Source organism: Nilaparvata lugens, chromosome 4, assembly GCF_014356525.2.
Source record: "Nilaparvata lugens isolate BPH chromosome 4, ASM1435652v1, whole genome shotgun sequence".
Classification (NCBI taxonomy): Eukaryota; Metazoa; Arthropoda; class Insecta; order Hemiptera; family Delphacidae; genus Nilaparvata; species Nilaparvata lugens.
In genome coordinates this window covers 77,071,731-77,099,198 of record NC_052507.1, presented here as the reverse complement: position 1 = coordinate 77,099,198, position 27,468 = coordinate 77,071,731, and the positions used below count along the sequence as shown (strand labels likewise).

Genomic DNA, 27,468 nt, shown 5'->3' with positions numbered 1-27,468 from the left:
TGATTGTATGAAACAAAAATTTTCTAAAAATATCCATTTTTAGAAAATTAAGTTATGCAATTTACTGAAAATGACCAAGGCAATTTTTGTTTTATTCAATCAACAATACTAAATAGAATTTATCCTCTAAATCTCATGGATTTATCTCTTACCGAATTTGAAATGTCCTGTCCCAAAATTTTGAATTTAGACGTTCATATCTCAAAAAGTAATGGTCAGAAAAAATGTTTTCCTGAGAAAAGTTTCTCATGTTGATAGCTTGATGATATACAAATTGAAAAATATCAATTTTTTAGAAAATTAAGTTATGCAATTTACTGAAAATGACCAAGGCAATTTTTGTTTTATTCAATCAACAATACTAAATAGAATTTATCCTCTAAATCTCATGGATTTATCTCTTACCGAATTTGAAATGTCCTGTCCCAAAATTTTGAATTAGACGTTCATATCTCAAAAAGTAATGGTCAGAAAAAATGTTTTCCTGAGAAAAGTTTCTCATGTTGATAGCTTGATGATATACAAATTGAAAAATATCACCAGTAGAAAGTTCATTTTTAGCCTTTGCATAGCCTTAATACTACAAGGAAGCTATGCAAATGAGCAAGTGAAGCTATAATATGCAAGGACATAGCTCTACAAGGATACTTATAACATGCAGCCGTATATAATTCATCAGTAAACTATATTCGTCTTACAAAGAGATTCATATCAACAACAATGACTTAAAAATAGTTAACAATGGAACGGTGAATAGTCAGTCACATTTACCCGTAAATCTATGGAATTGTTTACACTCTATTGACAAAATATCAGTTCATCGATCATATTCCTCCTCCAAAATCACTCTATTGAAAAAAATATCAGTTCATCGATCATATTCCCCCTCCAAAATCATTCTAAATCACTCTATTGACAAAAATATCAGTTCACTGATCATATTCCTTCTTCAAATACTTGGCAATGGTGTTGAGCTGCATGTTGGTTGTTCCCTCGTAAATGGCACCCACTTTGCAGTCTCTGTAGAACTTTTCCTGTGGAAAGTCAGTGGTGAATCCTACACCACCCATCAAATCTATGCAGGCCGCTGTTGTGCGCGCTGCCATATCTACAAACACAAAATATAAATTATGTTTATATAGTTATTTGTGCAACTAGTGCGCAAAGTGACAGTTTGCTGCACCGAAAGAAACGTTTACGCCCGAGCCGTAGGCGAGGGCGGAATGGTTTGTTGAGTGCAGCAGAGGAACTTTGCGCACGTATTTCACATTAAGTTTTTCCTACAGTTACCATTGAATATGAAAAGTGGGTAATTATGGGTAAAATTGCCTGAAATGCATCAAATGTTTTCTGTGTAATTTTATTATTGATAAAAACCTTAATTTATTGTCAAATTGAATAAAAATGTTGTCCTTGGTTATAATATATAATGAATAATAATTAGCGCGTTGTGCTTGGTTGCACCTCTGCTCACTATAGCAGCCCAGTCACTGTTACCAACTTCATTTTGATTTTGCTGCACTGTTGCTCCATATAACCTACTAAGTATTTTGCGTTGCCATGTTGCAAATCTGGAGTGCAGAAAAAATTTTCCCGCACTAGAGCGAAAAGTGATTCTTTGCGTTCTGTAATCAGTGCAGCAATGGCCACTTTTCAACGTAACTGTAGGAAAAATAAATAATAGCACGTGTTCAATACAGAAGTATTTAACAATATTACGAAACTCGGTACAGGCAAAACTAAGAGATGAATTCACCACACAGTTCTACGAGAGGAGAGTGAAAAGCTCTGGTATATAAGATTGTTCAATGCTCTGCTAAGGCTAAAATAAACTTTCTACTGGTGATATTTTCAAAGTTTTTCGATAGGTATATCATCAAGCTATAAAAATGGAAAAGTTTTCTCAGAAAAACATTTTATTCCCGATCATTACTTTTTGAGATATGAGCAGCGCCTAAAGTTTAAATTTTTGGAACAGAACATTTCAAATTCGGTAAAAGTTCAATCCATGAGATTCAGAGGATAAATTCTTCAAGGTATTGTTGATTGAATAAAACAAAAATCTTTTGAAAATATCAATTTTGAGAAAGTTATCATTTATTAAAAATAACCAAAAAAAAACTTTTAGTTGAGTTAAACTGTCCCAAAGTTTAACTTTTTGGGACAGAACATTTAAAGTTCGGTAAAAGATAAATCCATGAGATTTGGAGGATAGATTCTTCATGGTATTGTTGAACTAATAAACAAAAATTTTCTGAAAGTATCAATTTTGAGAAAGTTATTCAATTTACTAAACATGACCAAAAAAAAAACTTTTAGTTGAGTTATTTTTGGTAATTTGGTAACTTTCTCAAAATTTATACTTTCAGGAAATTTTTGTTTATTAGTTCAACAAAACCATGAAGAATCTATCCTCTATGACAATGACTACGCCCCGTTTTGGAAAGCCAATTTTCTGACTCCAGCTGTTAAAGTCTAGGACTTAGCTAAATCCCGAGCTCGGAAACCGGCCCTTAAACACCTACATGAGGTGATTTATTTTTGATGTAATAAACTACGTTTACTTACAGACATTCAAGTTTCATGAACTTCGTGAATTTTAAAGAATATTGAAATATGATAAATATGAATTATATCATATTCTTATATTTCTAGAAAATTAGAAACCTCAAAGAATTTCTACGATGTAGAAAATGAGAAACTCAACGAACTTCAACGACTGTTGAAAATGAGTTCATGATACTTGAAAGCACTCAGTCTAAAAGTAACAAATAGTTTTTACATCAAATGACTGCATGAATAGTTGGAAAAATGACTGCATGTTGGTGTTTATATGATAAAATAGTGTGTTTTATACATCAAAGTTGGAAATGTATCAAGAAACCATCATAATTATCATATTTCTAGTAATAGTCTTGTATGGTAATGTCTCACTTGAAGCATAGAGCTTGGCCATTGAAGCCTGTTGGATGAATTCATGACCGCCTTCTAGGAGCCTGGCAGCGTTATACGTCAGCAACCTGGCGCACTCTATTTCAGTTGCTATGTTGGCAAGCTGATGCTGGACAGACTGTAACAAAGTAAGTTTTAATTTCAACTTATTCAAGTATTTTACACACAAGAACAAATAAAAAATACAAACATACGAATGAATTCATGGAAAAAATAACAATAAAAAATCTGGTGTGGCGCACTCACACAACTTTCCTTGCCGTTATGAAAATTGATCACATGATGCTAGAGTTCACGCGCATCTCAAGTCTACTTATAAACAAAGATCTGAGCCAGCTGGTGACAGGACAATAACGCTGTAGACACACAAGGTCTGCAATCTCTTCATAGTGAATGATTTAATAGAATCAACAGTTGCCACAGTTTGCGATTGAATAATCATATTTTCTCGTATTTCGAGCTTATTTTCAATTTTAGGAGGAAATGTTACAAAACATTAATTGAAGAGATTTCATGCTCAATCTTTTCCACTTGAAATTTTTTCTTTATATTGTATCTAAAGCCTGATAATTGGGAATCTAAAATCAAACTTTGCATAGATGAGGCGGAGCTCCTGAAATTTTTAAGATATGGGACTAGTGGCAGTTGATGAAGCTTATCAATTACTATATTAGGTATAAATTTGATCAAATCATTCAGCTGTTTTCGAAAAAATCGCGAAAAACACTGTTTTTGACAACATATTCGCCATTTTAGCCGCAATCTTGAATTGCATTTGATCGAAATTGTTCGTGTCGGATCCTTATATTGTAAGGACCTCAAGTTCCAAATTTCAAGTCATTCCGTTGAATGGGAGATGAGATATCGTGTACACATACACTCATACACACACACACACACACACCAATACCCAAAACCCACTTTTTTGGACTCAGGGTACCTTGAAACGTACAGAAATTTACAAATTGGGGTACATTAAATTTTTTCGGAAAGCAATTCTTTCTTTACCTATGGTAATAGGGCAAGGAAAGTAATAATTACATTAGGGATTAATAAGGATTAGGAATTAGGGATTAATTACATAGGATAAATAAGATAACATTAGGGATTCTGAGATGTGAAAACGGGGAAGATTAAGAGGTTTTCCAACTGAATATCCATGTACTAGGAAATCCTTCAAGTTACATCAGACATGTTGTTATAATCCCACATCCTTCAGCATTTCAAACTGTAATATGCAGAACAAAATTGAATGTTGAAAAACAAAAATATAATCATCATATTTTAATCAACATCCTTCAGAATTTCAAACTGTAATATGCAGAACAAAATTGAATATTGAAAAACAAAAATATAATCATCAAATCAAAGTTTTATTTAGATCTACTTATTTACCCAGTACCAAAATCTACAGTGAGGTCCACGTTATAATGGCAGTATTTTATCAACATTGGTGTTGCTATCCTTGTCTATCATTCGACAAAGCAGTTAGCGCTATCCTTTCATAGCTCTGCAACGTTGCCAGATCGTTTTTTAACAATGTAGAAGTATAATTAATCAACTATTTCATCTTAATTATGGAAATTTATTACCTAGTCATTGAAAATATTTTTTCTTCACGAATAAAATATAATTGATCACTTTCAACAAGAATGGACAGTTGATATAAATCAGATATTTTTTCATGAATAAATATAATGATTGATCATTTTTAACAAGAATGGACAGTTGATATTACATCAGATATTTATTTAATTATATTATTTATCTATTGATACATAGGTTACAATATAATTCTAAACTATGAATGATTGGGAGAGGAACAACAGGCTTGAAGCCCAAAACTATTCCTTTCCCAAATTTAGATAGAAATTGTCAAAAAATAGGTTATGTTCACACTTCATGATTTTTGTCCAGTTTAGAGTCCAAAATATTTACAAACTGGGAGTTGTATTCAGGTATCAGCTATCCTCTATGGAAGGCAGTAAAAGGACAACGCTGCTCTCCTATCTTTCTTCACTGCCATTATAACGTGGACCTCACTATAAGTTAATTACTGAATTTTCTAATCCTGAGTTGTTTTTTTCCAAAACGTGCTGCCAAATTAATATCGATTATAAAACTTAATAATTGACAGAATTTCAGCAAATTATCACAGAGCCGAAAATTCAATTACACCAACACGACTACATCAATCATTTTTCAATGGATTTGAATTTCCTTGCACACTGAATCAACAAGTTTAATTTTGACAGGCAGCAGCTTGTTAGCTTTAGATAAATGTCTAGAACGTTAGTTATTTATAAAATGCGGATTTTCCTTGCAAATTTTAAAGGAAAGTGCATTATATTGACGGGCAACCAGTCAACAGTTGGCTTAAAAAATAATTTAGATAGGAAGTGTAGCTTCTTGCACTTTAATAATTAACTGTCAATGATAAGAGAAAATTGGAAATTCAAATTTGTTTCGGTTAGTTAGTTTTTGAGTAGTGAAACTCAGAACAATGCAGAGACTCATTGATGGAGAAGATACACGTCTAGATAATAATTCAGGTAAGATTACAAAAATCATCTTAGAAAACTAGAATATACTTTAGTTGTATAATAATTTGGTCTTATTTAAATTTGTTTTTTGAAATGCATATTATTTCTAGTAACGTAGCGAATTCTCTAGTAAAAATCTGGTGTGGCGCACTCACACAACTTTCCTTGCCGTTATGAAAATTGATCACCTACGGTAGAGTTTCCGCGTATCTCAAGTCTACTATTCAAAGATTAGAGCCAGGGTAATAACGCTGGAGACACACGAGGTCTGCTATCTCTTCATAGTGAATCTAATATGGACTTACAATGCCAGGAAGCTCTTCTCAAATTGGATAATTGGCTAGCTGCAAATATGCTGAGCTTAATTATAGTAAAACCAAAGAAATCCCTTTCAGGACGTCAAGAGGGGCTAATTTAAGGATTGGGAACCGCGACATAGAGTGTGTTAGAGACATAAAAGTACTTGGGATAGTTGTAGATTCAAATATTTCATGGAAACCACATTTGGAACACTTAAAAGGTAAACTTAGCTCTGCAATTTTTGCTATCAGAAATTTAAAATCATTGCTTGAAAAAGAAACGCTCAGACAGGTTTACTTTTCATTATTTCACTCCCTTTTGACATTTGGCATAGTTTTCTGGGGAAATTCAAGTGATGTTATTCAAATATTCAGACTACAGAAATGGGCACTGAGAGTAATGTCGGGAGAAACAAGACGAACTAGTTGCAGGCCTATTTTTAAGGAATTAAAAATCCTTCCCTTGCCTAGTTTGTACATTTTTGAAACTATATGTTTTATTAAGAGACACCAACACGAGTTTAATACAGGAGAGGCATTTCATAGCTATGAAACTCGATATAGGCACAATTTAAGAGATGGAGTTCATCGAACAAATCTTTACCAACGGGGAGTGAGAAGCGCTGGTATAAGATTGTTCAACACGTTACCAACACATATAAAAGAACTGAACGGTAAATTTTTAAAACTAAACTAAAAAATGAGTTGTTGACTATTTCCGCCTATTCAACTGCGGAATTTACGGCTCACTATGAGCAATAATACTTAGGATATAGTGACTATTCTATTCTATTGACTTATTATTTTGACGATTCTACATACCCCTTTTATAGGTGGTCAAAAGATGAATAATAAAAATTAAAATTAAAATTAAATCATTTAATAGAATCAACAGTTGCCAATAGTTTGCAATTGGATAATCACATTTTCTTGATTTTCGCGTTTATTTTTAATTTTAGGTGAAAATGTTACTGAACATTAATTGTAGAGATTCTCATGCTCAATCTATTTAAATTCCCACTCGAAATTTTTTGTTTAAATTGTATCTAAAGCTTGATAATTAAGAATCTAGAATCAAACTTTGCATAGATGGGGCGGAACTCCTGAAATTTTTACAGATATGGGACTTGTGGCAGTTGATAGAGCTTATCGATTACTATTTCAGGTATAACTTTAATCAAAATCATTGGAGCCGTTTTCGAGGAAATCGCGAAAAACCCTGTTTTTGGCAACATTTTCGCAATTTTAGCCGCCATCTTGAATTGCATTTTATACGAATTGTTCGTGTCGAATCCTTATAGTGTAAGGACCTTAAGTTCCAAATTTCAAGTCATTCCGTCAATTGAGAGATGAGATATCGTGTACACAGACGCACATACACTCATATACACACACACACACACACACACACACACACACACACACACACATACACACACACACACACACACACACACCACACACACATACACACACACACACACACACACACACACACACACACCACACACACCTACAGACAATACCCAAAAACCACTTTTTTGGACTCAGGGGACCTTGAGACGTATAGAAATTTAGAAATTGGGGTACCTTAATTTTTTTCGGAAAGCAATACTTTCCTTACCTATGGTAATAGGTCAAGGAAAGTAAAAATAAACTAGAACAAAATTGATGAATACCGTTACTATAATATAGTATATAGTATTTGTATTTCAAAATCAATAGCTGTAGTAGGTTAGTTGAGCGGAGGAATATTTCCAGAATTATACAGAGTGTAAAAACCGCAGACCAATCTCCATCCAGAAAGTTACTTTTTCGTATCTAGCGCCGTTATCTTTAAAGATACAGCAATTTTTATTCTTTTCAGGATTTATAATACAGGTACGTTAAGAGTAAATCTTGCCCACAATAAATAAAAGTAAAAAAATTATACAGAGTGATTATAATAACTTTGGAAGCACATAAATATTTATCGAAATTACTCACAGAATTGAGAAAGGTGCCATTTTGTTACAAAACACTTCAAGTTTAAGGAGTATCATGCTCAGTGTATGGAGAATGGGGGACGTCATCTACCTGATTTGATATTCAAAACTAATTGAAACAAAACTTTATATATGTGTCTACATTACAAAAAATAAATACAAACTTTAAGATCCATACAAAGAGTTTTATTTACTTGAAAAAGGAAGTTTCGCTGCCAGACTGTGTATTTAAATGGATCAAAAACTCAAAAAATACCGCTCCAATATGTGCGCCACCATTCAAATACAAAAATGAATTACATTCAACATTCTTGAGCTTGAAACTACATTCGCCGCTCAAACATGTTTCTACCTTTACAAGCCTGAAAAGCCTCTTCTTTCGGGGCCAATTGAACTTTGGCAATACAGTACATTATTTCCTAAGAGTTCATAATAGTACTTTACGTAACAAATCCGGTAACGATAATTTACCACATAAGTATGATTGTTTCTGCCCGAAACGTAGTTGAGGGCAGAATTATCATACGAATGCGGTAAATACGTTATCGTACAAGTTACATACAATATTTTTTGTCATACTTATCTGAGAAAGAATAATATTGGTGAGAAACAGAAACCATTACCTGCTGCTGCTCGAGCTACTGCATTCTATAAACATGAACTAGCCCGTAGTGCCTATTTCATAACAGACAGACCCTTCGAGCTCAAATAAAATAATAAAGGCCTAAATTATAAGATTTCAGATGAGTTCTTATAACTTGAGAATCCTTAAATGAGTTCTTTAATTATTTGAGTTAGTATATTAATTACTCAGATGTTATTGGGATTCAGTAGAGTCCTAACATACTCGACTGTAAAGAGAACATATTATTTCTTTACAGTATAGTATGCTGTATTGAAAATCACATGTTTTCTTGTTCTGCAAACAGCTGTTTACCGGCTTTATTTAATGCATGGAAAACAGCTACAATTGAGTAAGTAGTAAAAAAATATATTTTCCTACAGTTACGTTGAAAAGTGGCCATTGCTGCACTGATTACAGAACGCAAAGAATCACTTTTCCGCTCTAGTGCGGGAAAAATTTTTCTGCACTCCAGATTTGCAACATGGCAACGAAAAATACTTAGTAGGTTATATGGAGCAACAGTGCAGCAAAATCAAAATGAAGTTGGTAACAGTGACTGGGCTGCTATAGTAAGCAGAGGTGCAACGAAGCACAACGCGCTAATTATTACTATTATATATTATAACGAGGACAGCAACAGCACAGTGCCACCACAGCACACACCACACAGCCGCCTCGCCATTCAAACACTACTAAGTTATTTGATGGATTTCAGGCAATTTTACCCATAATTACCCACTTTTCATATTCAATGGTAACTGTAGGAAAAACTTAATGTGAAATACGTGCGCAAAGTTCCTCTGCTGCACTCAAGAAACCATTCCGCCCTCGCCTACGGCTCGGGCGTAAACGTTTCTTTCGGTGCAGCAAACTGTCACTTTGCGCACTAGTTGCACAAATAACTATTTTGTCATGGTCATTCAATCTCAGCTGTTTTCCATGCATGCATTAAATCAAGCCGGTAAACAGCTGATTGTAGAACAAATGATTCTCATTATCTTCTCTGTATGATTCTCATTACAGCATACTATACTGTAATCAAATCATATGTTTTCTTTACAGTCAAGTAGGTTTCCTAGTTCCGAATTAGGAAAAGCAAAACTGGTACAAAAACTGCCTTTTAGCGCTCCAGGTGGAAGTTTTGTCAACTACATTCAAGAAATTCCTGATTCGAAACTTGAAAACTAGGTTATGTTTATAGAATGCATGTAGTAATGTCAGCACAAGCAGGAAATGTTTTCTGTTTCTCAATTATTCTTTTCTAGATTATTATGACAAAAAATAGTGTAAGTTACTTGGACGTGAATGGTTTTTGCAGTGCTCGAATGAAATTCTAGTCTCGGCTAACGCCTGGACTAGAAACATCATCCTCGCCTGCAAAAGGCCGCTTTCCGTCCTTGTGACTTAAGATACTATTTCATTCAGAGTATCATTCCGGGGGCAATAATTGACAGTTGACGGTTCTATAGAGTTCATAAATAGCTATTTCATTCAGAGTTCTATTTCATACTGTTCAATAACAAATTTTGTCGGAGATTTCAGTTGATATATTGTACTTACTTGAAACGAGAATATCTTGTTACCAAACTGCTCCCGCTGCAGAGTGTATGGAACTGTGGTTCATTCAGCGTTCTATTTCATCCTGTTCAATAACAAATTTTGTCGGAGATTTCAGTTGATATATTGTACTTACTTGAAACGAGAATATCTTGTTACCAAACTGCTCCCGCTGCAGAGTGTACGGAACAGTGGCATCGAAGCAGCCTTGAGCCAATCCCACCATCTGAGCTGCAATCCCAATCCGGCCCTGGTTCAAGAAACCAGCCGCGTATCTGTAGCCACTGCCAAACTCACCCAGTATATTCGACTCTGGCACCTGCAACATAACTCGTTAGCTCAATTCTCAACTGATATTCAAAGAAATACCTTATTTTTCATTTATAAAAGTTCGTAGGTTACAGACTTGCACGCTACACCGCATACAAACGGAACGCAAGCAGTTCGCACGATGATCGTGCAAGAACAGAACGCAAACTTGAACATACTTACAACGCTCCGAGTGTTTCAATTTTGTCAACTATAATGATTACAATAATTTCAATTTGACTTAAAATATTACTGGTAACCTAGGCCAACAATGTAAGTTTCTGAACATACTAATTAATAGTCTAATCTCGTTTCTTGTAATTGTAATTCAAAATTCTTTCAATATTTCTTTATTTATTCAACAATAATGAAAACACATAATCATAAAATGATTGAGAATAAAAAAACAGACTTATAGCCCTTACTATTCCATTCCCGATTTTGATTGAAAAGTAGTCCAAAAAATGTTATGTTTCTTCAACACTTTCAAACACAAATATTTTTGAAAGAATAAGACTGATTGTGTAGTTGAGAAGTTGATATTGTGGTAATTATTCATATTGAATGAAAAAGACTAAGAAATTGTCAAAAACCACAGATTACTTAGAAAGACCGGTTTCGGTTATTACACCATTGTCAATCTCTGATAAACATTTAGTTTCTAAGTATCAATAAATCTGTGGTTTTTGACAATTTCTTAGTATTTTTCATTCAAAATAAGACTGATATTGTCAATACCACTTTAATATATTCGAAAATTAATTCATATTACAGAACCAGGTTTCATGGTAATACCTACCACACCTTCAGCTGAACTAATATGTTTGTTGTTGTTGAAGGAACAGGAAATTCAATTTTAGGTTATGTGTTGGGGTTGTAAAAGGGAAGGAGAATGAAAATTGTTAGTGGGAATAGATGGATTAATGATGGAATTAAACTAAGCTAATATTTTTAGAATGGAAAATTACATTGTAAATTAAATTCTAGCCAATCTTTCATTATGGAGAAATATCACAACATCTCATACCATACAAACAAATATTTTTGGTCCTAAAATAATAACAAGTAAATCATGTAAAGACAGTGCTTTTTTTTGAATAAATTCAGTTTTAATTAATCTTTAAATACAGATTTCAGTTATAGTTCAGAAATCACCTTTCGATTACAGGTCAGTGCTATACTGCTTATAACAAAACAGGTTGTTATCTCTCTAGCTACTGATTGTTCGTGGGTTTGAAATCAAAAATAAGACAAGCGCGCGATCATCTTGCGAACATATTGCGAACTTCTCGCGTTCCGATCATGATCGGCGCGTGTTCGTGGCGCGTAAATCTGTACACACCTTAATACAATGTAAATGCCTGAATTTTCCATGTGTATGGATTGAATTGAATTGAATTTATTTATTTCCATAAAATGATACAACATATTATAGAATATAATACATACATAGGGTATAGCACGGTATTTAGATAAAAACGGTAGGGGTCATGAAATGTGTGCGCAGTGGCCAGCCAGCTATATTGCGTCATCGCCACCAACCGAGGTTTTTACACTATTGGCAATTATGAAACTTATTTGATGAAAACAGATGATTGGATATAAAATAACGTCAGCTACACCGGAAATTTAGCACAAACATGCGCGTGACACCTACCGTATTCTTCTATATACCGTGGGGTATATAGTAACTACAAAAATTCAAATTATTTAATAACGCAATACATAATAGTTGAATTATCCCCATTAATTTGATAAAACCATTATTACTATACTAAATACTATTATTATTATAAATTATAGATCTATTAATATTATACGGAAATGTATTATATGGATGGATTTACCACATGTATCCGGTTCTTTTCATTCTCATAGAACTCATTATTACTTGTAGAACAAACTCTCTAATTAAACGTTCTACTATATTATTTTCTCCACAGTCACGCCATGAAAAATTTTAAACGGCTTCCCTTGAATTGCAAGATTGGAAAGACTAATTACTAATACAGTAAATTAATTACAATAAATATATTAAATTACAGAATTCGCAAGTTACTCACCCGAACATTATCAAAATTGACAGTACAGGTTCCAGAGCATCTCATGCCAAGTTTATCCTCCTTCTTTCCAATTGATAATCCAGGAGTATCTCTTTCAACGATGAAGCAAGTTATACCTCTGTATCCCTGAAAAAATCAATCAATGTTTTTGAACGGGTAGTATTATTGACCGAGCGAAGTGAGGTCTAAGATTCAAGTCGACGGTTTGGCATTTCTCTTAATGTTTAAATGTTTAAATGTTTATATGTTGCGCATTCACGGCGAAACGCGGTGATAGATTTCCATGAAATTTGACAGGTATGTTCCTTTTAAATTGCGCGTCGACGTATTTACAAGGTTTTTTGGAAATTTTGCATTTCAAGGATAATCTAAAAGAAAAGGAGCCCCTTCATACGCCAATATTAGAGTAAAATCATACTATAGAATTATTCATCATAAATCATCTGACAAGTGATTACACAGATGTGTGGAGAGCCAGTCTATTGCTGTATTTCCATAAGGTCTATAGTTTTCAATCAGGTACTTGTTATGAGAATACTGCGTTAGGTCTACTGTTCACAGAACTACTAGTAGTCAACTGTCTACTAACGTTGATGGAAAGATACATTTTCGCCACACTGCACAGAACAGCTGTTTTCCAGTCCCTACGTAGATCTGAAAGACCTTGTTTGCAGACGACGTCAGAAAAGGGTTTCTTTTCCGGTCTAGGCCAGAAAGTTTCTCTTTCCAGCCGCTCATGGAGTAGTTAATAGTCATCCGCTAGATCGGGCGAGTGTCCACTTCATCATCAGCTGCTGAAGTCGCCATGATTTCAGTTCCAGTTTCGAATCAAACTAATTCGTTTCGCAACCAGTTTTATTCAATTATTTATTGTTGATTAGTGCATTCCGAATTTTCAAAAATGCTTGAAGATGACTGTGGTATTCCAAGTGAAATTTTAAAAGAATCTGAAATCCTGACTGCAAATCTTCTACCACTAAAATCAAGAGATAGTACGATAGCTTAACGAGTATTCTTTATTTTGTATTCTTTATTTTGTATTCTTTATTATTTTGTCAGCAATACCTGTAGTGTGGCGAAAAATATCGTTCGCACCACGGGCAAAAATGTTTTTCCAGCTCTCAATCTTTTCTAGTCCTCGGCCTACGGCCTCGGACTTGAAAACCGATTTCGAGCTGGAAAAATCGCATTTTCTGCTCTAGTGCGAAATATACTATTTCAGATGTTCGATGTTTTTGAACGGATAGTATTAAAGTCAACTAAACAGCTGATTTATGATGAATATTCTATAATCTGATTTTTAATCTAATATTGGCTTATGAAGGAGGCTCCTTTTGCATTTTATATTATCCTTGAAATGCGAAATTTCCAAAAACCTTGTATATACGTCGAAGCGAAATTTGAAAAGAAACATACCTGTCAAATTTCATGAAATCTTTACCCGCGTTCGCCGTAAATGCGCACATATAAACATTAAAACATTCAAACATTTAAACATTAAGAGAAATGCCAAACCGTCGCCTTGAATCTTAGACCTCACTTCGCTCGGTCAATGATGAATAATTCTATAGTCTCATTTTCACGGTAACATTGGCGTATGAAGGAGGCTCCTTTTTCCTTTTGTATTATCGTTGAAATGCAAAATTCTAAAACCTTGTATATACGTCGACGCGCAATTTAAAAAGGAACATACCTTCAAATTTCATGGAAATCTTTTACCGCGTTTCGCCGTAAATGCGCAATATATAAACATTAAGAGAAATGCCAAACCGTCGACTTGAATCTTAAGGTGCGTACAGATTCACGCGCCGCGAACATGAGCAATCACTTTAAATCAGCTGATGCCAAGCTTTTTATATCTATATCTTTTACCGTTTCTGTAAAAATACAGATATAGTCAGCTGATTAAAAGTGAATTGCTCATGTTCGCGGCGCGTATATCTGTACGCACCTTTAGACCTCACTTTGCTCGGTCAAAAATGTTATTGCCTTACTTGTGAAACAATGAAGAAAATCACATATAGCAGTACAAATCAATCCACTTTATAACAGTAATAAATAAAAAATGAATAAAGTTTAGGATTGCCATGATGATTATATGGTTCAAGAAAAATTACAAAACTTTATTATCACTCCACTTATGTTGAGACTTCAAAGAGACATGATGATGATGATGATGATGATGATGATGATGATGATGATGATGATGATGATGATGATGATTATTAGAGCTATGGAGAACGCAGTTATTAAAGGCGAATTAATAGTTTTATTGAAGCAAAATACTCTCAAGATTAATGCTATTATCGCTATGAGAATAAATCTTAATTGCAGTGATTTCATGCGAGTTCAGAGAAATTCCAATTCAGAAACTGCTCAATTCTCACGTCAGTCAGTTTGATACAAGAACGGTATTGGATCAGTCAGAAAACATTTGTGCGTTTATCGCTTGAATCAGGTTTCCATAGTTTAATTGGATTAAGCCGAAGTGCCTAATATGTGAGTAGATAGGCTACAAAATAAAGTAATTAATTAGTATTAAGTAATATTGATTAAATATTTGTTTTCTCAACAATAAAAGAAAAATTAAATAAATAATAAATAAATGTTTATTTCCAAAAAAAAAACTAAAACTACAACATCAATTACACAAAGTATTAGATAAATTACAATTACATACAATAGTTAGTTACAAAAATTCTTGTAATGTGTCCTCTACTTTGTTACCACGAAAAGTTGATATTTTTGAATATGAAGTACGGTACCATACTGAATAAAATTAGGTACGTACCTAGTTTCCGACTTTTATGAAGGAATTGATTCATTCAAGCATATAAAATGAAAATGAAAAACATATATTTCTAATAAGTGAGTTGCTACTATAAAAAGGTATTAATGAACACCCACTATTTATTATGAAGTACCTATCAATGAGGCACTGTCCTTTTTGACGTAAGCAATTTCATACACATAGAGTGCGTGATAAAATAGACAAAATATGTTAAAAACTTGAAATGAAGAGTCTAACAAAAATGAAAATTCTAACACAATATTCAACCACATTTAAAAAAATATTTTTCTGTGAATATCAAGTTTGATTTCAGTCTAAATCTTTATGTTTACATACTTACTTACTCCTCAGCTCTACCGGTCGCTACAACCCTTGGCCTCCCTCACAAAGCCTCTCCATCTCTCCCGATCCTCTGCCTGCCTTTTCCAGTTGTGAACTCTATGCGTTCTGAAATCCTGCTCTAAATCATCTGTCCATCTATTCCTTTTCCTTTTCTATTGTATACTCTTTCTCTCCTTATGCATTTGGCAATCCTTTCATCACTCATTCTCACCACGTGCCCCATCCACCTAATTCTGCCAGCTTTAATAAATCGGACAATGTCTCCACTCCCCAGGAAGCGCTCGATTTAGCTATTTTTCATCCTTCTCCAAATTTAATTTTCGTAAACAGGGCCCACTATCCTCCTAATAACCTTTATGCTATTTATTGACCGAGCGAAGTGAAGTCTAAGATTCAAGTCGACGGATTGGCATTTCTCTTAATGTTTAAATGCTTAAATGTTTATATGTTTTTATGTTGCGCATTTACGGCGAAACGCGGTAATAGATTTTCATGAAATTTGACAGGTATGTTCCTTTTTAAATTACGCGTCGACGTATATACAAGGTTTTTCAAGGATAATATAAAAGGAAAAAGGAGCCTCCTTCATACGCCAATATTACCGTAAAAATCAGACTATAGAATTATTCATCATAAATCAGCTGTCTAGTAGACTATAATACTACCCGTTCAAAAACATCGAACATATTGAAATTTATCTTTCCATCAACGTTAGTAGACAGTTGACTATAATACTACCCGTTCAAAAACATAGAACATCTTGAAAATTGTATCTTTCATCAACGTTGTAGACAGTTGCAGCCAGACCTGATAACAGCGCTCACACTCACATTCCGGGACGACACGTCACGGTACGATAAGACCGAAAGCTCTACATTTATTAAGGATTTTTTCTAGACATTTTAAATTGATAAATTATTTATTAATTTTTGAGAAAACATAACTACAGGTCAATGTAACTTACTGAGCGCGAGGTCTACCGTTCACAGAACTACTAGTTTCTAATTGATTAGTGTTAATCGAATCGATTACAGTACGCATTCCGTACTTATTTACATTACAATGTTGTCAAATTTCCTCACTCTCCCTAGAGAAGTCTGTCATGAATCATGTATAACATAGATAAACTTTCTGTGCATCACATATTTTTTTTAATTTGTCAACAGATTGGTGGCCCAACAACATGCCTCGATCACTGAGGAGCATGACAAGTGAGAAACATCTGGACCACAACAATACTAGTCAAAAAGCAGTCAACTGCAATAAGAGTACCACGCGCATGCGCACATACCTTGCCATTGCCCCGCACGCTTGCATGGACAATAGACTTCTGAAGAAAATCATCATGGAAAACCAACTCAACAGCAGAACAGTTCATACTAGATTGCTACATTGAGGTCGAAGTTATAATGGCAGTGGAGAAAGATAGGAACACAACGTTGCCTATCCTCAGTCTTGTCAATGCCTTCTGTAAGACAGTAGCTGATACAGTTTATTGATGTTATTGATATTAACTGTTCATTCTCGTTTAAAATAATAAATGATATTTTATTAAGCAATAAATTATATTTTTCCATAATTTCATAATCGATTTTCATAATTGAATATTTTGTTAATCCTATTATATTAAGCGAGCAATTTCTGTATGTCTGTTTCTATTTTTATAATATCTGGTAATTTTTATATCTGGTTATTATGTTCAACGAATCTCGAAAACGGCTCTAACGATTTTCACGAAGTAAGGAACATAGTAGGTTTATGATATAAAAAATCGATTGCACTAGGTCTCATCCCAGGGAAAACTCGCTGAAGGACATGAAAAAAGGATCATTCATCCTTGGAAAAACAGATGTTGATTTCGTCGTCTGTCGATAACAGAAGGTTAGGAGATCAGCTGTGTAACCAATTAGCTTAACGTATCTCGCGAGAAATCTAAAATTTCAATTGACTCGATCAAAATAATCTGATTTGTTGACATGACATGGTATATAAGCTATCATAATATTCAAAATGAATCATTATTTTACAGTTCTAAGTGATTAGTGAGAGTTATTTTGTTATTCTTTGGTATGTAAACAATCTAAATTGGAATTTTTATGTTTTCAAATATTGGACTGAAATTTTGACCTGAATTCAAGTGTATAGAACATAACCTACTTTTTGGAATATTTATAGTGTATAAATCAAAATTCGGGAAAGACAGTTTTTTGGCCTGTGCCTGTTAGTCCTTCCTCAATCATTTTAAAGAATTGAGTTCGTTTTATCAATAAAAAATAAAGAGCGAGCTTTGTGCCCCGATATTAGTTATTAATTCTGCATTGTTAAAAGACCATCTGGAAACAAAGCAAAGCAAGAAAGAGATAGCGCTATCCGCTTTGTTGAATGATAGACAAGGATAGCAATATCATTGCTAATCAAACACTGCCGTTATAACGTGGACCTATGGTAGCACATTCATATAGTGAGGTCCACGTTATAACGACAGTACAATTTGATCAAGATCGGTGTTTCAATTCTTGTCCATCATTCTTTCCTTCCTCCGCTACGTTGCCACATCGTTTTCAACAATTTAGAAATATTAAGGTCCGTACAGATATACGCGCCTCCAACACGCTCCGCAATCGCTCCACGCACACTCCGCACTCGCTCTGCAATCGCTCCGATCATGAACGTTAAAGGAGATAGTAAAAAGTGAGTGAGCGAGTAAGTATGTGAAAAATCAAAATATCGCATCCCCATAAGATTACATATAGCCAGCTGTGAAATATAAACACGATAATTTTAGAGATTGTGTTCTGTCTATCAATAATAAAAATCTGGCATGGCGCACTCACACAACTTTCCTTGCCGTTCCCGCGCATCTCAAGTCTACTACTTATGAACAAAGATCGAGCCAGCTGGTGACAGGATAATAACGCTGGAGACACACAAGGTCTGCTATCTCTTCATAGTGAATCATTTAATAAATCAACAGTTGCCAACAGTTTGCAATTGGATACACATTTTCTCGAATTTCGAGCTTATTTTTAATTTAGGTGAAAATTTACTGAACATTAATTGTAGAGATTCTCATGCTCAATATATTCCACTCGAAATTTTTGTTTAAATTGTATCTGAAGCCTGATAATTGAGAATCTAAAATCAAACTTTGCATAGATGGGGCGGAGCTCCTGAAATTTTTACAGATATGGACTTGTGGCAGTTGATAGAGCTTATCGATGACTATTTTAGGTATGAATTTGATCAAAATCGTTGGAGCCGTTTCCGAGAAAATCACGAAAACCCTGTTTTGACAACATTTTCGCCATTTTAGCCGCCATCTTGATTACATTTGATCGAAATTGTTCGTGTCGAATCCTTATAGTGTAAGGACCTTAAGTTCCAAATTTCAAGTCATTCCGTTAATTGGGAGATGAGATATCGTGTACACAGACGCACATACACTCATAACACACACACAACACCAACACACACACACACACACCCACACAGTCACACACACACACACACCACACACCACACACACACACAACACACACCACACACACACACACCACACACACACACACACACACAACACACCACACACCACACCACACACCACACACACACACACACAACACACACACACACACACACACACACACACCACCAACACACACACACACCACACACACACACACACACACACACACACACACACCACACACACACACCACACACACACACACACACACACACACAACACAGCCACACACACACACACACACACACACACACACACACACACACACACCACACACACACACAACACACCACACACACACACACACACACCACACACCACACACACACCACACACACCACACACACAGACCAATACCCAAAAACCACTTTTTTGGACTCAGGGGACCTTGAAACGTATAGAAATTTAGAAATTGGGGTACCTTAATTTTTTCGGAAAGCAATACTTTCCTTACCTATGGTAATAGGGCAAGGAAAGTAAAAATAACTAGCGAAGCTCGGTGCCCCGATATTTTGATTTGAAAGGAACAATGCCGGCAATGGAGAGGTACCTAAGTTTGATTCCCGGTCTGGGCGAAATTCTTGGACATTTCATTCTTCAAAATTCCGTCTGCTATTGGATCTGCAGTAGCAGAAGTCCCTAGTTTTTTTTACATAGCTTTCATTGGATATTTGAGTAATAGAAATAAATTTGGAAGTAATAGAACAATACCTGGAGACTCAGCATTAACCAGACCAAAATAGGCCGGCCACATCTGAATTGGAAATCCACATTTTGGAACCGTTGATAATGTAGTCACTTCCCTCCTGACAGCCTTTGTTCTCACGCAAACGCATCGGAGCCGATTGCGTTTCTGATAAGCAGAAGCTCGAAGCCTGAAACAGAATTTGCACTGGATTTGTAGGAACTAGTTAAACTTTAATGATTAAGAGTTAAGCCATAGAAAAAAAATAGCATGAGAAGATATACCATGGTTTGAAATTTTATCGTTAACTAAGCCGATAGCCCTATTATTAATTTTTCGTGAAGCTATTAGTCCAGTCAAAGAAAGGTTATAGAGGGCAAAGTTTGGAAGACAATTTTTGACCCCGCAGTTCTGTTCAGGGTAGTAAGGAGTAAACATATCAAAGTCTCCCACCTACACCCTGTGCTAAGAGAGAGGGGTTGGTTCAAAGGTACCATTTTTCGGTTTCTCTCATATAACTCGAAAACTATGTATCTTACGGACATAACTGTTATATACAAAATTAAAGCTTACATAATCTCCTACAATATTTATCCCACAACATTTTCTATATCTTCTCTAGTTTTTGAGATATCCGCTCTTGAAGGTGAGACATTTTTGAAAAAACTTTTTGCCTTCACTTTTTTTATTTTTACTCTTATAACTTTATAAATTGATGGGAAAATCCATGCTGATTATGAGCTAATGGTCATCAAATTCTCTTCAATTGATGTATATTTCACCAGTTTTACGAACTTCCCTGCACCTGTTGCAGCAGCTTTAATGTTGAGTGTGAAAACTCCAGTTTTGCAACAATAGACCAATTGACAAAGGAATTTGGAGGGAATGTTTCAAACACAACTTTTGACTTTGCAGCTTGGTGATACTAGTTAGGAGGAGAACATATCAAAAGTCCCCACTCCTAACTCATGTGCTAAGGGGATGAGGGTGATTTAAAAGTAGCATTTTTCAGCGTTTTGCTCCCACGCTCATATCTTGGGAACAATGCGTTCAACCGACATAACTAACTATTCAAAAATGAAGCTTGAAAAATTCTCTACACTTTTTGTTCTGTGAAATTGTGTGATATTCCCAACAGTTCCCGAGATATTCGCTCTTGAAAGTGCTTGATTGTTAAAATAACAGGTTTTTATCCAATGTTTTTCTCTTTCAGGGCTTAAACTCTCAAACAACACATCGTAAAAATTGATCCTCATCTTTTGTAGAACATTGGATTCTCTTTGAAATGATGTATTATTCCACTATTCCACTTTCATTGTTATAGCAACTTAAATGTAGGGGGTGAAATTACTACCCTGAACAGAACTGCGGGGTCAAAAATTGTCTTTCAAACATTTCCTTCTTTACCCTTTTTTGAGCATTCATTGCCTGGACTATATGTGACGCTGGTAGTCTCTCATACTATGCCGTTCTTACACTCTCACCCGGCCGAAACAGTAATAATAGACAAGAATCGGCTTGAGTGAACAAATAAATTGCTTGGAATTCGGAACATAAACGACCTATACCATGGGATATCTTCTTGCTATCGTTTCTCATTGGTTAAACTTGGTGTGGTTAAAACTAGTTTAACTTATAGACTAGTTAAATTTAAATGGCTAACTGCTGTTACCTATTAAAATGAATTGATAATTTTTTCTCCTCACGTCTTGAAGTGGAATTATGTGGGATGTTCCTAAGACAATTAAAAGCCTATAATTAGAAATAATTAGACATTCATGAGAATTGGAGAAACGTAGTCTGCGCTAATGAAGAAAGCATAATTTATATTTCAACCGTGCCTTATATTGAATTTGTTATTAATGTTTTAGAATATCATGAAAAGAGATGGCATAAACATAATATAATGAGCAGCATTGTTCTTAAAAATTGTTTTTTTGTGAAATATCAACTCGAATTGGATAGTGCAGAACCAATTAATTTGAAATAGTATATAAGATTACATTAATTTGCTTTCATTTCGACAGTGTTTTTAAATTAAACCCGTAAATTATCATTACACTAGCCGTCAGCTCGCTTCGCTCGCCATATATCCGTCTAGCCAAGGGCTCCGCCCCCTAGACCCCCCGACTGGATCGTCCAAAAATGAGATCAGCAGGCTCGCTTCGCTCGCTGCATTTTTCATTTGAGCATGCTTCATTCCATCAGAAGTCAAAGTCTGAAAACGCATAAAGCTGAGAAAAACGCTGATTTTGGGCGTATCTTTGATGAAATATCAAAGTCACCTCATCACAAAATTTTTAGACCCTAGCTGAACCTCTGTACCAAATTTGAACATTTTCTGTCTAATACTTGATGAAAGAACTGAGAAAATGCAAAAAACCGCTAATTTTGGCCGTATCTTTGGCGTTATTTCAAACTCCTTCTAACACAACATTATTACACCCTAGCTTAGCTGCTGTACTAAATTTGAACATTTTCTGTTTATTTCTTCTCCATAAATCTGAGAAAAAGCAAAAACGCTGAAAAACGATAATTTTGGGCGTATCTTTGACGTTATTGCAAATTCCTTCTAACACAACATTATTACACCCTAGCTGAGCTTCTGTACTAAATTTTAACATTTCCTGTTCATTTGTTCTCGATAAAGCTGAGAAAACACTGGAAAAACGCAGATTTTGGGCGTATTTTTGGAAATTTTTCCAAATCCGTTCTTAGTGCGCCTCTAATGGGCCCAACGAACATACCTACCAAATATTAACGTTTTTGGTCCGGTAGATTTTTAGTTCTGCAAGTGAGTTAGTCAGTCAGTCAGTCAGTCAGTGAGTGCCATTTCGCTTTTATATATAGATAGATAGATTATTATACCGGAAATTAATTTTAACGATTTGCTTTTTTTTAAATAGAGACAGACTATTTTATACATAATTATTGTTAACAAACCATATCAGTAGCAAGCCTTGGCAAGTACTTGTCTTTCTGTTGCTGTGTGCCCAGTTTGGCTATCATCGCATTGACGAGAGTATTTTGAATGTCGACTATGATGCTCAGAGGGGGTCGACCCTCGATATCTCCTCTATTATCAGAATGCTGGAGAAAAACGAAGACCTGCACCACCGTACTTAGTGTCTATCTCCAGGCCCATGAACTGAACATAAAGTTCAATCATAAATTACCAGTTGATTCAAAGTATGTGAAGCTCACGTTATAAAGTCAATTATATGATTAACTACAAATATTATTCCTTTTTCACTCATTACAAAACTATTTTAAATTCACTGATACGAGCAAACTTTTCTCAAGGAAATACTTTTTTAGTTAGAAAAAATTGAAACTAAAATGAGAAATTAAAGAAGTTTTGGGCAATAGCCTGTTTTTCTTTTCCGATCATTGTATTGTTTGTGTATGCGTTTGTGTAATAAATGTGCAACCGGCCAAATAAATAATATTCTAAAATCCTGATCAATATGAGATAAATATATGAATCATATATATGTCCCATATGACCAGGTGACAAATTTCTGTTCACTTGTTCTCCATAAATCTGAGAAAAAGCAAAAAAGCTAATTTTGGGCGTATCTTTGACGTTATTGCAAATTCCTTCTAACACAACATTATTAAACCCTAGCTGAGCTTCTGTACTAAATTTGAACATTTTCTGTTCATTTGTTCTCGATAAAGCTGAGAAAACACTAGGAAAACGCAGATTTTGGGCGTATCTTTGGAAATTTTTCCAAATCCGTTCTTAGTGTGCCTCTAAAGGCCAACTGAACATACCTACCAAATTTTAACGTTTTTGGTCTGGTAGATTTTTAGTTCTGCGAGTGAGTGAGTGAGTCCGTCAGTCAGTCAGTGAGTGCCATTTCGCTTTATATATATATATATATATAATATATATATATATATATATATATAATATATAATATAGCACATAACAGAAGACACTTTAAGTTTGTAATATAATTAAAAGGAGAACACGAATAAATAGATAGAGAAGACTCTCGGTTGAGAAAGGAGACACAGTCACCGAAAATTCCCCCCATTTCTAATGTAAGTTTTAAGTGTTTTCAATCTATTTATATCGTGTCTCCTGTTTTAATTTATTTATATAAATATTAATTATTATACTGGAATTAATTTTAACGATTTGCTTTTTTGTAAAATAGAGAATGGAAGAGACACACTATTTTATACATAATTATTGTTAACAAACCATATCAGTAGCAAGCCTTGCAAGTACGTCTTTTTGTGTGCTGTGTGCCCAGCTTGGCTATCATCGCATTGACGAGAGTATTTTGAATGTCGACTATGATGCTCAGAGCTGGATCGACCCTCGATATCTCCTCTATTATCAGAATGCTGGAGAAAAACGAAGATCCTCACCACCGTACTTAGTGTCTATCTCCAGGCCCATGAACTGAAAATAAAGTTCATTATAAATTACCGTTGATTCACAGTATGTGAAGCTCACGTTATAAAGTCAATTATATGATTAACTACAAATATTATTCATTTTTTCACTCATTACAAAACTATTTTAAATTCACTGATTACGAGCAAACTTTTCTCAAGGAAATACTTTGTTAGTTAGAAAAAAATTGAAACTAAATTGAGAAATTAAGAAGTTTTGGGCAATAGCCTGTTTTTTTCTTTTCCGATCATTGTATTGATTGTGTATGCGTTTGTGTAAATAAATGTGCAACCGGCCAAATAAATAAATATTCTTCCACCTGGGAATACAAATGGATCACATTATAATGATATGACTGTATGCTTTCCAAAATAGAATTCTAGTTTCAAATTGCAGGAGTATATATCTTCAAGGGCCTAATTAAACACTTTGAAAACTTGACCTACTGAAATCTTGAGGAAGTTAAAATAGGCATATAACCATCCTCGGTAAAATAAGAATCAATTTATGCAAAATTGCAAGTTAATCAGTCCAGTAGTTCAGACGTGATGATGTGAATTCGTGAATTTCCTATACCGTACGTGTATGAGCCAATTATTTCCTTTAATATTTATTATAGATAACAAAACATACCCCATTATCAAAAAGAGCTTTCAGGAGTCCTTCGTCAATTTTCTTGTCTTTTTCCATTTTCTTGACAAGGGGAGCGACCATTTCGTCTGCGAACTTGTTTGCTGCAAGCACATCATAAATAAATAGTTCAGTAAAAAATAATAGTTTAAGATATTAGGACCTTAACAGATCATCACGTTTCAAAGAAACAATTAATTGTTCTTAGTGCCGGTTAAATTTTAACCGTTATTAATTCTACGAGAAGCGGTCTTTTCAAAAACGCCTTCTCTGATGGTTCATGTGAAATTAATCACGGTTAAAATTTAATGTATTGTATATTATAACAAGCTAGCTGACCGGCAAGCATCGTACCGCCAAAAAATCAATGTATCTCATGCTATACTTGACTTTATTTGGTGAATCATGAAATTTATCTGACAATAAATATTTCATTACATCTCAATACGGACTTCCTATAAGCTTAGTCATGCAGCATTTATTATTCCGAAAACTATTCTTCTCTATCAATTGTTAGTAATATCTATCAGTTAAGTGTTGAATTAAAACAAAATAGATAGGTTAAATCAGTGTTTCAAAGATGAATTCAATGCGTTCATACTTGTTAATTAATTGTCAATAGATGGTCCAGGAAATATGCAATATACGATGAATAACACAGAATTTCATATTCTTTCCATCTTCCATTTTAGGATTGATTGATTGAGTACTTTATTTATGTAGATTACAAATATACTGGCTTATACACTTATATACATAGCTTACATTACAGCAAAATTATAGTAATGAATAAATTATAGGATGAATATCAACAAAGCTGAATTCAACAAAATTTTAAATATTCTGTCTTTCTTCAGTAATTAATGACTGCAATATGAACAACTCTCTTTCATGAGGTGAATAATATTTTTCCAACATTATCCAGTTTCTCAATGATAGGGAGCTGATAATTATTTGTATAGGTCTTCTAAGGAACCATTATCTGCAGCTGGTACCAATCAACTACGGTGCACTTCAACTCCAAACTACCGCACGGGTGACCTGTTTATTACAGCTGGTAAGTTTAGATGCTAAATCATATTATCAAAAGGCACACCAGTGTTTAATGTTAAGTCGGGCCTAGGCTACAAACTCAAGTTCTGTCGTAATTTGTCAAACTCTTTAAATAAGGATGATCACAACATGATCTTGAATCATGATCATCTTTCCGTTCTTCGGTAGCCGCTTGGCCGGAAGTACGAAAACATAGGTCTGTAAAATGGATTAATGAATAATTATAATTAGCCCCCCCTATTGAAATTTCTAGTCAGAAACCACCCCAATATTCACACAAAATATTCCCAAAGTTTCATGCCGTTTTGTCAAGTAGTTTTCAAGTCTATAGGGAACAAACACACATACAGACATTAATTTTTATATATAGGCCTATAGATTATAGGGGGGCCATGCCCCCTGTGGGTTGGGGGAGCTTTGAATCGAACATCGTACTCAAGAATGCGCTGAAACACATAATTCACCCACAGTATCCATGCTTGTCGTAGGAGGCGACTAAAATGGACCTCAAGGCAACTCCAGAAGTTGCCTTGCCTTCAAACCCACGGAATCTGCCCATCAGGGCAGTTTTGTAGGGGCAAAAAGAAAAAACAAGAGACCAGGATAGGTGAAACTCCAGGCACAAAATGTGGGTCAAGAGGATGAGTCGAGGGTGGCCAGGCGCCGGGCGCCCTAGAGGCAGTTTGGCGTCCCCTCTCTCAGCGGAAGGACCTACAAAAAGGCCAGGAGTGGAGCTCACGTAGGTTTGTGGGTGGAGAGGCCAAAACTCGCCACTGCTCAAAGAAGGGCGGCCATTCAGGTAAAACTTGTTGGAGAGGTGAAGCTTTTGACCCTGCAGAGTTACGGAGGGGCAAAAGAAAAAAACAAGAGACCAGAGATGGGTGAAAGACCAGGCACAAAATGTGGGTCAAGAGGCTGAGTCGAGGGTGGCCGGGCGCCCTAGAGGCAGTTTGGCGTCCCCTCTCTCAGCGGAAGGATCTACAAAAAAGAACAGGAGTGGAACTCACGTAGGTCACGAGGACTAATCAGTCTGAAGAGACTGCCAAGCATATCACACTGGATTGCGACAAGGATTGCAACCAGGTGATGAATGTTAGTTTAGGGAAAATCTCCTGGTTCTTGTAAAGGAAATTGGTATTGGTTTGCCTAACTAACATACTACTTGGGAACACAATAAGCTTCGGTTGACGTGTGGGGTTCTTTGAACCTTTGGATCCTTGAATCCGTCCCTTCAAAAACAATAAACAACAACAATAGGGGGGCGATCCCCCCCATTGCTGTCATTCGAGACAGTAAAAATTGGTTATCTTGTGCGTTCTCCAAATATATTTGAGCATATTGTTAGTACCTATGATTATTGGTCACACTGGCGAGCAACACATGAATCATGCGTGATGTGGTGAAAATACACTCTGAACATGCATGTGTGAAAAATTGAAAATAAGTTAGGCTTACCTGTTTCCTTGAGAAGAGCTTCATCCTCAGAAAAGATTGTTAGTGGAGGTGCGTGTACTGGTGTAGGCGCATCAACATGATGTGGTACTGAATTGACGTTTTGATAATGCAGACCAAATAAAACAACAAAAAAAAAGATGTATACAAATACATAAATAAATTACAACTTATATCTAAGAGAATTAATCAAGCTATGTATCGAGACTCTTAAATTTAGCAGAATAGTAGTACAATTACAATGG

The 27,468-nt window shown here is 35.0% G+C and overlaps 1 protein-coding gene across 1 annotated transcript; it reads right to left on the bottom strand.

Annotated features, from left to right (window-relative positions):
* Nucleotides 1-666: 666 nt before the first annotated feature.
* On the bottom strand, nt 667-27,296 carry LOC120351105 (short/branched chain specific acyl-CoA dehydrogenase, mitochondrial-like). Its single transcript, XM_039427110.1, is given in 9 exon segments — nt 667-1,108; nt 2,935-3,070; nt 10,098-10,280; nt 12,334-12,459; nt 22,621-22,806; nt 23,907-24,052; nt 24,055-24,094; nt 24,722-24,822; nt 27,227-27,296. Coding segments are annotated over 8 exon segments (1,077 nt in total). The 5' UTR covers nt 24,803-24,822; nt 27,227-27,296; the 3' UTR covers nt 667-929.
* Between the last annotated feature and the right edge of the window lie 172 nt (nt 27,297-27,468).